The following is a 15,697-nucleotide window of genomic DNA, read 5'->3' on the forward strand; positions in this document are numbered from 1 at the left end:
TCAACTCAAATTCTAATAGTTAAGTGTCAGATCAAAATTTTTCTATAGGAACAAACAAGATGATGATGGTTGTTGTTTGTGTAGTTTTCTATTTAACTCGCTAATGAATTCTCTAATTAAAAATAAAATTAAAAAAAAAAAGTATATACTGCATACCCTTCATTGAAAGCAAACTTGCTAAAAAAAGAGTAAATAACACAATAATTGCTCTAGCAAACAAATGATGTGTCATTGCTAGCAAGAAAACAACCCTTGATTCCAAAATTGCTCTATCAAGCAGCTGCAACAATTGTCAATTTGTCATAAAAGCTTCAGTAAATCAATAATGAACCCTAACCAGCATCACTGTCACATTTGCAAAAGCCAAAAGAATGAAGAAAGATAATTACATTTCAGTAGACAGGTTTAATCTTGTTGATAGAAAATATCTTATGTTGCAACCAAAGTTATAGCAATATCATTAAACAAAAGAAAACTAAAACTGTAAGTACACGGATAACCAAGAGGTAGTCTTATTCATCAAATCAGTGTCCTGGAGGAGAAGAACGGCAAACTATAAAGCATTTTAGAAGATCCAACCTAGGACATGCAAACATAACAGGGATTCCATAGGCAATTTTTGTATAGTTTTTCTGGGTCAAAAGTGAATGCAAGCTTGGTAACTAAACAAGTTACGAAGGGTCAAGTCAGCAACTGAATCAACACTAAATATGGTGTCTTTGAAGCTATGAAAGAAGCATTTAAATTAAAAAAAAGGTTGGTGGTGTACATGATTCTAGTAATCACAATTTCACAAACTACTCAGGCGACCAAATGTCTCAGAGGACACTTTAATCTTTTCTGAGTTACAAAATAAAGATGCCAATGAATTCCAGACAGAAGTTTCAGGAAGCTTTCCCTGGCTCATCATGTCCTCTAACCACATAACTGCTTCATATTGCCTACCTAAGGAGCAAAGACCTTTAATGACAGAATTGTAACTATTGGTACATGGCCAATATGACTTAATTGACATTTTCTCCAGAAGTTGGCTTGCCTCGACATACCTTCTCTCACCACAAAGCATTTCCAGCAACATGCCGTAAGTATCTCTGTCACCTGCATTACCTACCTTGTTCGACATCTTGTTCAAGCTCTCGAGTACAGCCGTAGAATTTCCAACATTGTATAGGCTTTTCAAGAGAGTGTTGTACACTCTAGCAGTTGGTAGACAATTAACTTTCACCATGTCTTCCTCAATTACCTTGATTGCTTCATTCACCTTAGTAACCTTGCACAATGCTGCTACTTTTGCCTCAAAGATAGAATGTGTTGGTCTAAAGCCTCTGTCTTGCATTTCCATGATGACCTTATCAGCCTCATCTATCTTACCTTCTGAGTACAGATCAATAGCCATGGCATTATAACTAGCCAAACTAGGAATTGAGCCTTTGATCAAAGCTTCATGAATCACGCGTTTAGCACTTTCTATATCTTTGCCATCCAAGAACTGGCCAAGATCAGGACGGTTATAACATCGCTTCGGAGCCTTCAGTCCTTTCCTCAAAATTTTATCTAGAATTTCCACAGCTTCTTCAAGTTTTCCAGCATCACATAAAGCATCCAAAAGAGTTCTATAGACTACAATATCCTCACCATTACCTTTCTGTGAGATCCTCCAAAACATTGAATACAACAAATGGGTGGCCTCATGTAACCTTCTGTCTTGGCACAATCCCTTCATCAAAATTGCATAGCTGTCCCTATTAGGGTAGCAACTTTGATAATCCATCTCTTGGAATAACTGCAGTGCCAAATCGGAACGACTCTTTTGGCAAAGAGCATACATAAGCAAGTTCAATGCTCGAACCCGAGACCTCACTTCCCAACCACAAGAGCTCTCAACAAAGAGCCGGTGGGCCATTTCAAGCCGGTTCTCATTCACCATTATCTGCAAAATGGTGTTGAAGGATTCTGTCCAATTAACACAGTTAAACTGAGGAATTGTCTTGTACACAGACACTGCTTCATCTACCTGGCCGGCATTGGCATATGTCTTAATAACAGACACAAAAACAGAATCCTTGCATTCACATGAATCCTCTCTCATCTGCTCAATCACATCCCTCATCTCAGTCAGTCTCCCTGATGTTCCAAGGATGCTGATCATGGTGGCATAAACAGGACCATTGTGGCAGTAATTGGGATACCTGGATTTGGCTTCATTGAAAATGTGAAGAGCCTTTATTGGGTTTTTCTGGGTTCTTATAATCTGAGAGAGATAGGTTGGTGATGACACTCTTGGCCATCTTATGCTCATGGAATTGGGACACAAACCCAATTGAGTCTAAAACTATTCTCTCTATCTGCCTATATGTTTCAATTTGAATGTCAATCAACTCTGCCAGGATTTCGGATATCAAAACATAACCTGAAAATTAAGAGTGCCCACACATTTAGTTAGCAAACTCTACTTACAGGTGATAAATTCAGCATCGCATAGAAAATAGTAAATTAAATTAACTTACTTTGGCCGCGTCAAAGACAAAACAACAATTAAGTTCAAAGGCAACAATAATAATAATATCAGAATACATGTACAGGGAAGGGGAGATAGAAAAAGGGCATGAAAATCAATTACCAATGTTTCATGAACAGTTATTACAAAAAGAATCCCAACCAAGAAATGGATGAGGCATTTCAATAGACGAGACAGCCAATATTATGATGAATATGTTCTTCAAGATTGTAGAGAGTAATTTAGACCTCAAGAAAGCATTCTGACAATTGAAATAAATATTGTAGACTCTTACAAGTGATATATCAAGCTGGCTAATGCTCAAAACCAGCACTTACATGGGAGACATTTGGAAGTCTTACAAGTGGTATGAAAACAACTTGTGACTCCCATAAACTTTTCTTTTACCTTATTCCAGTAAGTTTTATGAAAAAATATATGACGTAAGTCCTCATGTAGTGGTTGAATTGAAACAAACGTACGTTTCACGAGTAGAGGAAATGTTTCACGACATGTGATTCTTACTTTCATGGTCTGATCCAGGATTGTGATCATCTCTCGCACACTGACTCCCCAAATGTATTCACCTTAAACCAGAAAATTTACTAATTGGTGACTGGCACATTAGAATCTCTAGCTTTTCAATTACATCAAATATATCAGCTAAAATATGCTCCAGCCCATGGAGTCTGCCTATTTTGGATTTTAATACTCAGATCTAAGTTGGATAGAGGCAAGCGTAGCAGAAAATAGAAGCAAATGGAGTTGCATACCAAAGTGAAATCGCATACATATGTGACAGACAAAGCAAACCAGTGGATAGAGTGAGACAGGTGATTTGGAATCTACGGTGGAACGGAAAACAAATTAGGAAAGTAAAAACCCTAGAAAATGGACAAAGGATTACTTGCTGGCAGCGAAGGTTACACAATCAGAGTGGCAAGGGCAGGAACTAAAAACTACGCCGAATCAATCCATATCACAGAAGGCATTGCCGGTGTGCATCATTTCGACGGCATAGGAGGCAAGGCCGAACATCAAATTCTGCCGCCTTGGAGAAGCCGGGAGAGGAATTTAAATAAAATTTTAAATTTATGATAATTTTTTTAAACACTTATTATCAATTAATTAAAAGATAAAAGATAAAAAAAATAGAAAATTTAGCTCAAAAAGCTAGTATTTTGATAAAATTGAGATCAACTAAAGATCAAAACTCGGCTCCCAAAAACCAAGTTATGACTTGAAAAAAAGTGTGCTATTTCTATAAATATAATGTGCTGTGGCAGTGAAAACTTTGACACTCACGCGCTCACTTTAGGTTTCAGCCAACATCCACCACTTCGCACTGCTTTTTCATCTTTATTGTTAACACAACGATGTCACTCTTAGGAAAAAGGTTAAGGATTTGTCCTTCTTCCATTCCCAAGTTTCCTCCATTTCATTCCAGCCCTTCTTCCTTCTCTTCCATTCACTTACACTCTCACTCTCACTCCCCTTCACATGATCATGACAATGTTCACCACGTAGTATCCAATTTGATTGCATGCTTCATATGCTTTCCTCCCATCTTCCAGTTGGGGGAGATTTAGGGATCTCTTACAAGGATGAAGCACAGCCCTACTGTTATTTCGCTTTTTAAGCAAATAGAGCTCAAGGGAATTCAGAGTAACCTTGTCATTCTCAACATCCTCATCAATTGTTTCTGCCAGTTACACCAAATGCCCTTCGCTTTCTCTATTTTTGCCACGACTCTCAAACTGGGTTATCACCCAAATGTCATAACCTTAGTAGTTCAAATGCGTCTCATTCACTGGCATTGTAAATAAATAATTCTGCATCTCATATCACATAAGCACTTAAGCTGTCACGCTGATGAACCAGGACTTTATGCCAATTCTGCCAAATTTGGTTTAGGATGTGATTTTTAGTATTTTGAGTTGCTATTGACTTTTTCCGGAATATTCTAGTTAGTTTTAAATATATGGACATCTTTCATCATTTATACATGCATAATTTACATTTCCAATTCGTTGTGGCATTTCATCAAACGCATTGTAAATTTTCAGTTTTCTCTTAGGCATTTTCACAAACACTTTTTCGTTTTCATATCTCTGCATCATTTTAGATACTTTTAAAGTTCAGAATAGGTTTAATATCACTAGTTAACACATTCCATGCATTCATATCTCATTTCCATGCATAGAAGTCATTGTAGATATCAAAACCACAGATTCCATATTCATATACAATAATACAATGCATCCTGTCCAGTTTTGATTGCAGCTGTAGATATAGTTTCATGCATCATTTCATTTACATTTTAGGATCATTTTTGTTTAGTTTAGAGTATTATATTAGTAATCCCCCATCACTGTCTTCACAAATCAGATTTTACTTACCTAAATCATTCATAACTTTTAGCTATTTCTATGAATTGATACTCGAGTTCTTCCCTATACTTCATGAGGGGGAATTTGAGGTTTTTGTTACTTCCTATGTATGAAGGTTATCGAACTCGCGGATTGACTCGTAAAACCGTACGAGTCTGCGAGTCATGACACTGTTGACGAGTTAACTCGCATATAAACTTGTTATTTTTCAAACTCGGAATAAACTCGGAGTTAACTCGCTGACTCGTACCAGACTCGCGAGTTTGAAACCGAGTCATCGAGTTCGAAAAACGACATGAAATGACAGAAAAACATGTCGTGGGCATTCGGATTTTAAGCCCAAACTAAAACCCCAACGACCCAAATCGAAAATCCAATTGTAAGTAGAGATCGAAGCCCAAATCCCAAATCGAAAACCCTAATCGAACGCTGACCTATTTCGTGATCTCAAGTTTGAGCTTAATCACCTTCAACGCCGTAGCTCCGCTCGTCCACGTCGCAGTTCCGGTCGCCTCGCGTCGTAGTTCCGGTCGCCTCGCGTGGCAGCTCCGTCGGGTCTCTGGTTCTGCGGCGTCACTGTTCCGTTGCTTTTATTTTTTCATTTATTTATTTTTATTTTTCTGAATTTCGTTTGCTGCTGTTACGTGTATATATATATATATATATATATATATATATATATATATATATATATATATATTATGTAGTTTTGTTTATTTATTTATTTATTGTAATTCTGGTTTTCTAGAAAAATAAATTATTTTATTTTAGTTGATTGAAACTGGTTTCCAAGTTCTGAAAGTGGGATCGGGACGGTTTCAAGATCCTGATGTTAAAGTATTTTTACTTGTTAAACCTTCTATACCTAAAAGTGAAAATGTTATTGGAGTAAAAAAAAAGTTATATATGATTTGTGATTTGTATTAACTAATGTGTTTGTTGTAATTTGAACTTATATAATAATTATTATGTGTTAAATTAAGTTATTTTATAATTATTGAACTACCTTTTACTATTTGCATTGGTAATTAAATTTTGAATTGATATGATATTAATATACAATTTTTATATGAAATAGAGGTGTTGAAGACTCTAACAAGTCTATAAGTCGAGTCTTCGAAGCTTTTACGAGTATAAGTGGACTCTCAAGTCTAATAACCTTGCCATGCAGTTAAAAGAAGTTTAACAAATTGGCAGCGTTGCCGGGGGAATGGCTAGTTTTGAGTGATTGTGTGATAAAATGAATTGTGTAAGTTTGATAGTTTAGGCATTTCACTGCATTGAAATTTTTTACCACTGCATGGAAGTGTGTTTTCTGTGCTAACGGTTCTATGCAGGGTTAGACAAGGTCACTTGTACTGAAAAGCAGAGAACCAATATGTTTGAGTCAGGACAAAGAGTTTGGAAGTGAAAAGATGACTGGAGGAAAGGAAAGAACACTCAAGGAGCTGACTAATGAAGACATGTGCTGCCAGCCCTTGTGTAAACAAATTCCAATTGCTGAGGGAACTTCCAACAGTACTCAGATCAGAATTAATCCAGCATCTGCCAATGTATCATGGCCTGGCTGGAGAAAACCCACACCGCATATAATAAAGTAAACTCATAGTGTGGGGGGAGCTTTCTTTGCGACTTTAGCACTAGTTGTCTTTACTGTTTTAGTGAGCCTGCGTTTACTGGTTTGATGTATTCTTACATTTCTTTTCTGTTTTAATTAGTTAGGATTAGATATTAGGTTATGTTTTTAGTCTTGATTTCAGATTTGGTTATTCTTTTTAGTTAGGTTTATTGTTCAGAAATTGTTCTCTTACTACTGCTAGATTTTAGTTAGCTTTTCTTAAACTGATTTTGATTTTAGTTTTGACTGACATAACAGTGTTGATACTATTTTTTTTTGGCTGATTCTAACTTTACTAACTCTTTTCACATATGTTTGCAGAGTTATCTCAGTTCACTAACACCATTAACACAACTAACATTTATCTTTTGTCTCTAACGTGATTTTTGCTGGTGTTACTTGTGCAGGTTCTGCCAATCAAAGTTTTTATACCAGTTCACATGGGGTTTTAATTTTTTTCTTGCTGCAGCTAATCTACAGTTGTAGGCTCTATTTTCTTGTTGATATTTTGATCTTCATTAACATTTTCACTGTTATAGTATTGTAGATGCATTTTTCTTTTCAGATACAGATTTTAATGGTATTTTGATAGCTGACCTAGTTATTTTTTACTGTTATTAGAGTTTGCAATTAGCGTATACAAGTCATAGGTTAGTTAATACTCATTAACATTCTTTACTAATTAGTGTTTACTAGCACATATAGACTTGTACTAACCAGTTTTACTAACTCTCTTCTGCTAATAATTTTTTGCTGACTTAGTCAGTTATACTAACTTGTTTTTGCTGATGATTATTCTCGAACCAGTTCTTACATCAGTTACTAACATCTTCACTACCAAGTTCCTTTTACTGACTTGCTAACCTGTTCTGACTTTGGTTTTTTTTCTTCTTCTTTTATTTCTGACTTAGTTTCTTATTTTGCAGGTTTTACTACCAGTTATCAAATCGAGAGTTAACTCGATAACTCAGTTAAATCATTAACTCGGACGAGTTTACGTTTTACATAACTTCTGATTCAACTCGAAAGCAAATTCGATTTTGATGTAAACTCGGTAGAATCGAGGTAGAATCCTTGAACTCGGTCAAACTCGTGATTTTGTAACTGAATTGGCGAGTTCGAAGAGTAAATTGTTTAAAATCCAAAACAACAGTGGTTTGGTGTGCGAGAGTGAAGAAAACTCACTGATTAGGGGATTAGGTTTCCACTCTTGTTCTTATGCTGCCCCGCAGTGGTTGTTTTCTTCTTTTGAACCGCTCGTCGTCGAGTCACAGACCGTCGCCCTTGGTGGTCGCACCCTCCGTCGTCTAAGAGTTGCAATACAAGGAAATGATAAATATTTAATTGGCTATATAATAAAGCATTTAAAGAATAATATAATATTATAATATAGTGGTGAAGAAGACGAAGTTGGGTCCATAGGATCCATTGGTGTATTGGATGTACGATCTGAATTAACTCTGCTTGCTCATAGGGTCCTGCTTCGTACACATATATCATTTTGCTCTATTATGAAAAGAAAAAGGGTATATAAACCAACAAAAAAAGTATAAATGAATATAGGGGCAAATATGTAATTTACATTTTTAATATAATGATATTTGTCTAATGGTATAGGAATTTACCTTATAATAAGAGGGAGAATATACCGTTAGTTCTTACTGTTACATGTTTGAACTAGGAATATCCAATAATAAAAGGGAAATTCGTATGCTAATTACTGAGCATTTACTACTACATTCCATGGTCTAAATATTTTTTTTATAACATTTAATTTCACTTAAAGAAAACTAATGGTACTTAACTCTATTATTATGTACAGTTTTATTAAGATAACAATAACAATTTCGAATCACTTAACTAATAATTGAGATTGTAAAAACGCATATATATATATATATATATATATATATATATATATAAATGAGAAGTTGAGTTAGATATGCAGAATACAAGAAGGAATTTTGCATAGAGTTGAACCTCTTGGAATAATTGATATACTTTTGCATGGATGATAAAAATGGAGATATTCTACAAGTAAAAAAACAACAATAAATATGAACGGTTAATATGGTCTATGGAACTCTTTTTTACTTAAAAGTGTAACAGTTTAAGTGTTATAATTCGATTATAATACAATTTATAAAACAATTGATGTCACTGGCAACCATCTCTTCGTCAATAATTATCCTACTAAAAATTTGATCCATAACAACTATAATTCTAACTCTGTATAAAAGTGAGTTATATATAATCTCAATGGAAACTCATCATAATTGGTTTGCTAAATTTTCATAAATTAATTAACTTCAAAAAGTTCCAACATGAAATATTATATATATATATATATATATATATATATAGACGTATATAGAGGAATATAAAAGTGCTGTGGAAGTAGACATCATGATTGGTGAATGGCATGTGGTGCAGCCAAAGTGTTGGATAAGACATGTAAAGGCCCTGAGACAAAGTAGCATCAGAGATCTTTTGGAAATTCAATTATCAATATTTTGTACTCATCTGCATTATAATTTATTCAAATATCTTCACACTTTTCTCTTCAACATGGCTATGGCTAGTAGTATTAATTGGAAGTACAAAAACTATATAAATATTTCTGTGAAAATTTGTTGCTGATCATACATTTTTGTCATCATTGTAATAAATTTCCTTGCAGTTTCTAATGAAAATTTTCTACTTACTGATTCATTAATCACGAACACCGGTTAGTAGGAATGTTTTAGATGATTTTTCATGTAAAAGAAAATGACTTAAAAAACAAAATCAGTTTCATATTATTAGCTAGTTCAGAAACCTATTGTTAGTGTTATATTTTCCTTCATATTTCCTTTTCTGTTGCATCCAGATAATGGGAACGATACATGCAAGTGATTCATGAGATATATCACCGTCCATAATAATTCTAATTAGCATTTCTCACATATAGTTCCTATATTAGCTAAGCATAAATCTTTCAATATGAGATATTTTTAATTAATTAAGTACAACTGTTTTTTTTCTAAGAAGTGGTTATTTTTCTAAAAAAGAAAATCCTCGTAATTTCAGCAATATGTTTTCATCGTAATTTCGAACAATGTTTAATTCCTTAACAATTTTGTTAAGATAATCATTAACACAACCCTTCGTGTATACCAATGTTTATGATCTGCATTGTTGGAATTTTTTTCATAAAAACTCTTTACTAAAGTAAATATCTCATCTGATATAGATGAACCTTAGTATCTCTAAACCAGATTCATTTTTATGGAAAATATAAAAAGAAATAAAGCAACACTAAATTTTAATTAACCTCAATAATATTTATACATAATAATAATAATAATAATAATAATAATAATAATAATAATAATAATAATAATAGTCATGACAGTTAATGACAGCTAATTTATATATTTATGTGAGGTAGAGTTTAATTAACCAAGGATAAGATAATAATTGAAGGCTTAATTAACAACCTAGCTATATAGCTGGAATATATATAATATTACAGACTGAAAAAGTAGAGTGTTGCTAATTTGTTGTGAAATTGCAGTGACTAGAAGATGCAGAAGGTGGTGCAGGTTCAGAAGATGGTGCAGTGATCTCTCTGAGTTGTGAATGCATGTTGTTTATGAAAGCCATGGACTTCTGCTGTGGTTCCACCATTGCTTCTTTAAGCTTCCCAAGTGACAAGCAATATGCTTCCTGAATCCATCAACATTTCAAGTGTTTCAAGAATCATAAAACTGTATATTAATTGGATCTAAAGTGTTTGAAGAATGATAAAAGTTTGGAGAAGTATATGTAGGTGCAGGTGTGGGGTCTCATAGGTCTCCTAAAAATGAGGAATTCAAAGAGATGGTGCATAAACTACTTGTGTCAAAAACTATTTTCACAAACTCATCTCATAGATTATGACACCACTTTTCTCACTAATATTTAATAACAGCATTGCATTCCACATTTATGATATGTCTGATATACTGCTACCTTCACCTACCATTTTCTCTATTTAAAGTTTTAGCATTAGACCTAAGACCTTGAAAAAGTTTAATCATTACTTTCATCTTTTCATCTATATGCTGATTTTAATCTTATTCATCCATTTTTGATCAATTCTTTATAAAATCTAAACCTGAAACACATATATAAACAAGTAAGTATATGGAGAATTCATGGAAGAAAATCTATATGACAAGTTTTGATGAGAAAAACAAGTGATGGTTATGGCGATTATATGGTGAGTAATAAGCATACTCTAATGATCCTTGCGGCCTAAAGTAAATGTGAAAAGACAGGATGTGAAGAGCAGCACAAACACAGAGACAGATAGGAAAAGTGTGACAGTCATAGAATTGGAACAAAAAACTATGCGCATTTCTGAGAGTAGTCTCTTTCAAGCAGGAAGCACATGCTTTAGCCAACCATGAAGTGTCCATCAAAATCAACATAATTCAGTTCCCACATGATGTGTTAGGTTATATATTTGACTCACTTTTTGTACGCTACTTCATCATCATATCCCACTAAACCATTCACACATACACATACATTCATTGATGTTTGTGTAAACCAAGGCACACAGGTGAGGAAGTGGGAGAGTGTTCAGTGTTAGTCTTACCATGAAGAGATCAAGCTCAGGTTGACTCAACATGTCCAACTTTTGCTTCTCTCTTGCTTTCATCTCATCTATCTTCACCTCTCTCTCCAACTTGGAAATCTCACCGACCTGAAAATATGTTCTAACACCATGCATTTTTAAAGGTTCGAGCTTAAATTAAAAGAATGAAGATCTTTGGTTTTCTGATATCTTTTGTGCATAAGCTGCACCAACAAGTTAATTAGTCTACAGTTTATCAAACCATAAAGTGGTTGATATGAAAGAGCTTGATAAGAAAGAAAAACTTCACTTTCAAGAAAGGTTAGTATTCATTTCAAATGATGTGGACATGCTCTTGGTTTCCTATGTGAACTACTTCACCCACACACACACAAAAAGACATGCATAAAACTCACACATAATGTAACCAGTTATCACCCATAAATGTTTAATAAGTCTACTGGGTTTGGATTTGGGGAGTAAACTAAGTTTTTCCTCTTCTATTGCATCTTTAAATTCAGACCTTTTAAGATACAATTTAATTATAAAATTAACCAGTTTGGCCAAACTGGAATTTAACTTCAGCCTGCATATATTGGAAGAAAAGAATTGAATCTGAAAGATAAAATCCTTGGTCTTTTACCATGATTCAAGATTCAACAGGGGGAATTACAATAAGATGAAAGACTCCTTCAAAAGGGTAAGAGAAAACAGTTCCCTCTTTAACACTGATTCACATTGAGAAAACAAAACATATTACAGTTTGATACAAAACATGGTAAAGAGAATTAATAAGAAGTTGAAAAGAAAAGAACCTTTAAACAGTCGAGGTGAGCTTCAAGCAGCAGTCCATAGAGAGGGTGGCTGGAGATTCTTCTCTTGAGAATCTCACTGTTTTGTTCTTCTGCTTCTTCCTCGTCATCATGATCTTGTTGTTGTAGTTGTTTGTAGGTGTGAATAGTAGTGTTAGGCGTCTGAGATTCCATGTCTATTTTTGAGCAGGAGAAGTGAACCTTTGATATTCCAGATATTGAAGTGCTACAGCTAGATCATGATAATAATGTGTACTACAAGTACTATTATTATTATTATATAAAGAGAGAAAAGTGTAAAAAAATGATGTGGTGGATGAAGATAATGAGGTGAGTGAGATTGAGATGCTGCCACTTTTGGAAGTAAGGGAAAGAAATGAAAGAGGGAATTGCATGCATACGTGGTTAAGAGAAATGATGAAAGCAACAGTTGAAATGGATGGAGTTTTGTGTGTTTTTTATTTTTCTACTTTTTTACAAAGTCAGTGATTCATTCCCTCCCCAACCGAAACAGCCAAAACCGAAACTGTTCACTTTGGTTTCATCTTCCTATCACTTTGCTTCTCATTCCTGTTTCTGTCACTGTTTCTGTGGTCCTAACTACTAAAGGACAATTGTTTACTATAATTTTGGAAAAGGGACAATTTTATGCCTTAAACCATTATATATTCCATGTGCTTCCCCTACCTTCAATTTCTCCGACTTCTTCCTTCCCCTCCTTTCAACATGCTAACATAGCATACTATTTGATGTTTCCTTTGCTAACAGACAAGACAAACAAATATGGCAAAAGCAAAGAGAAGATGAAGCATCGGGTCTCCCGGGACCGGAGTAGCCAGACCTGAAGACTTACATTGAGAACCCAAGTCAAAAGTCTTTCTTCCTGGATTTGGCCGAACTCGGCCAAATTTAGTAAAGTCAGTCCCGATCGAAATTTGGTTCAGCTGGTCCTAGACAAGTCGGTCCCGATTGTGATTTGGTCGAGTTGGCCCTGACCCAAATTTGGATGTATTGGGCTGGGACGACCTACGATGAAATTTGGTCGAATTCAAATGAGTTGGTCACGATCAAAATTTGGCCGTATTCAACTGAGTCGATCACGACCGAAATTTGACCGTATTCAATCGAATCGGCTCCAGTCAAAATTCGGTTGTGTTAGCCTCAACCAAAATTTGACCAAGATCCCTAGAAAAAGCACACATGATTTGTTATACTAGAGTTGCTAAATTTTAAAAAATTAAGTAACTGAGATTGTGGGTCAAATGTGGTCAATTCGTCATTGATCGATATGGGTGTAGATTATGGGAGACGAGTCTAACACTAGTATAAAATTGCATTTTTACCTCGCCTTATAGGTCTCGGTTGGTAAGGAACCGAAGCATATAACGGCGCGGTGGCATTTTTGCAATTCCAGGCAACTTTTATGCCTCGGTTCAAGAAAAGCCCGAAGCCAAAAGGGGTTATAGGCTTCGGTTCAAAAAAAACCGGTGCCAAAAGGTCCTTATATGCTTCGGTTGAACAGACCCGAAGCCAAAAAGGTGGCTAGAAATTTCAAAAATGCCACTAGCTGTTATGTCTTTGGCCTCGGGTGGCACTGAACCGGGACCAAAGAGGGTTATATGCCTCGGTTATTAATTGAACCGAGGCCATATAGTTTAATTAGGGCAAAAAAAAACACGAACCCTCTACTTCTTCCTCGCGCCGCTACCTCTCCTCCATCTCTCTCTGCGACAACACTGACCCCTCACCCTGTTCAAAATGAACACTCTCCTCACTCTTCCCCTTATCGCCACTCTCCAAAACATCATCCGGCACAACAACAACCTCATTGGTATTCTCCAGCGAGACCAAAACTTATGCCTCTGCGCGCACTGAGGGATTGGTAGAAGACCCACCACTTTGGTTGGCGTTAGAAGAAGAACCACCGCCGGAAGAACCCCTCTGACAACGCAACGCAAACCCTAATCCCTCTCACGGGGACTACGTCAACGATTCACGCTGCGACTCGCTGCCACCACGCCAGCCACCGAGACTGGGCCCGCGAGCACTAAGGAAACCAGCCCTCCGGCCGCCGCGACAACGACCGCTCCTGTCCGAGACTCCGACTCTCTAGAGGTTCCATTGACCAGCCGTGTTGTTTCTGGGAGAGGCTGATGAGGTTGTGTCGATTTTGGAGAAGGAGTTTCCGCTTCTTGGGTTGAAGAAGGAGAATTGTACCGAGGTGAGTTGGATTGATTCTGTTCTGTGGTGGAACGATGATGAGAGTTTGAAAAACAGTGACAAACCTAAGACCCTACTGGATCGAAATCTAAACTCTGTTGGTTTTCTGAAAAGAAAATCTGATTATGTTGAGAATGCCATTTTAAGAGACGGGTTGGAATGGATATTCAAGAGGATGATCGAGCTGGGAAAAACGGGGTTTGTTTCCAGCCCTTACGGAGGGAAAATGGGAGAGATTGCTTCTGAACATTAAGACCAAAGTGGATCCTGAAAACGTTTTCAAGAATGAACAGAGTGTCACTAACTGGGTGCAGATGTGTGTTCGTGTGACTGCAGTGGATGATGGAGATGATGAGTATGCATATCATCTATGGCCTCGGTCCTAACAGACCCGAGGCAGTAAGCTACGTATATGGCACCGGTTTCAAAACAACCGAGGCATAAAACTGGATCTATGGCTCCGGGTGATAACCGAGGCCAAAATGTGTACCTTTTGGCCTCGCCCCAATATGCCTCGGTTCCAGACCCGAGGCAAAATGTGGAAAACAACCGGGGCAGAAAGCCCTTACTGCACTAGTGTAAACAACTCAGCAAACTAAAATATTTAACCCATCGTACACTTTTTCTTATTGGTCCATTGTCCAATCTCATAGTCCTCTCCACATTGTTATCCTTAAAATAAATACATTAAAAAATATTTAAAATAGCACATTGAAGTATCTTCAACTAAATATATTTATCGTTTATTAATGATGTAATACTGTAAGTTATCATAATGATTATAATTATAATTTTAATCTATCTTAATTCAAAATTTTAGGTCCTACCCACTTATATAAATTTTATTAATCATATAACTTCTAATATGAAATTTCTAACATGAATTTCTTTTGCACAAAATTGGTGCTATTATAATGTGCATATTCTTTTTATCAATGACGATTGATAACAAAGTTTCAAACAATAAGAGTAACACTAATTAACCAACACATTATTTGTCGAAATAGAATTGAGAATAAACTCTCTGCATAACAAGTCAGAATGATGCCAATAAAATATTATTGAGAATAAAAAACTCATAAATATAATAACTTAGGTTCTTAAAAAGCAATTAAAAAAACTAACACTTTCTGATTCAAGTGATAAGGAAATCGATTCTTAAATTGAATTCAGCAAACGGTTGAAGTAAATGTGTGGAAACCAAGATTTATTCAAATTTATTAGTAATAAAGCGTGATGGGTTTTGTGAATATTAAACGTGTACGACAAAAAGAGAGAAAAGATTAGTGATTTTGTGATGAAGAATATAGTGTGCATCACCTTAATTGATAATAGCATTTGATTATGCTACCAAATCAGCTAGCAGACAAAATCGACAATTTAATTAAGGTTTGATCTTGTTGGTCTCACTTTTTGGAAAAAAAAGCATGATAATTAATTATGTCACAAAATCATTTTTGGGTAGAATCATGTCCAGACAAGCTAATCATATGATCTACGTTTCTACTTTTCATCCATTGCACCTAAACTTTAGGAACCAAATATCCCACATTTCAA

The 15,697-nt window shown here is 35.5% G+C and overlaps 2 protein-coding genes and 1 long non-coding RNA gene across 6 annotated transcripts; 1 reads left to right on the plus strand and 2 right to left on the minus strand.

Moving 5' to 3' along the window:
- Window positions 1-711: 711 nt before the first annotated feature.
- EMB3101 (Tetratricopeptide repeat (TPR)-like superfamily protein) lies at window positions 712-7,989 on the minus strand. Of its 4 annotated transcripts, none has more exons than XM_028068613.2 (2): window positions 7,691-7,989; window positions 712-2,410 (listed from the first exon to the last, which is right to left on the minus strand). In XM_028068613.2, the coding sequence occupies exon 2, from the start codon at window positions 2,297-2,299 to the stop codon at window positions 791-793; it is 1,509 nt and encodes a 502-aa protein (XP_027924414.2). In that variant the 5' UTR covers window positions 2,300-2,410; window positions 7,691-7,989; the 3' UTR covers window positions 712-790. The 4 variants fall into 4 exon arrangements, with proteins under 4 accessions (XP_027924414.2, XP_027924415.2, XP_027924416.2 ...); XM_028068614.2 differs by lacking the exon at window positions 7,691-7,989 and adding an exon at window positions 5,322-5,510; XM_028068615.2 differs by lacking the exon at window positions 7,691-7,989 and adding an exon at window positions 5,355-5,494.
- Window positions 5,787-7,695, plus strand: LOC146886650 (uncharacterized). The gene is made up of 3 exons (XR_014994603.1): window positions 5,787-6,484; window positions 6,913-6,987; window positions 7,432-7,695. It is a non-coding gene; the product is annotated as an uncharacterized LOC146886650 (long non-coding RNA).
- Window positions 7,990-9,899: 1,910 nt separating the features above from the next.
- LOC114180230 (homeobox protein knotted-1-like 1) lies at window positions 9,900-12,169 on the minus strand. The gene is made up of 3 exons (XM_028066518.2): window positions 11,924-12,169; window positions 11,130-11,237; window positions 9,900-10,213 (listed from the first exon to the last, which is right to left on the minus strand). The coding sequence occupies exons 1-3, from the start codon at window positions 12,092-12,094 to the stop codon at window positions 10,040-10,042; spliced, it is 453 nt and encodes a 150-aa protein (XP_027922319.1). The 5' UTR covers window positions 12,095-12,169; the 3' UTR covers window positions 9,900-10,039.
- Window positions 12,170-15,697: the final 3,528 nt, after the last annotated feature.

Source organism: Vigna unguiculata, chromosome 4, assembly GCF_037176805.1.
Source record: "Vigna unguiculata cultivar grain cowpea cultivar isolate G323 ecotype 2 chromosome 4, ASM3717680v1, whole genome shotgun sequence".
NCBI lineage: Eukaryota > Viridiplantae > Streptophyta > Magnoliopsida > Fabales > Fabaceae > Vigna > Vigna unguiculata.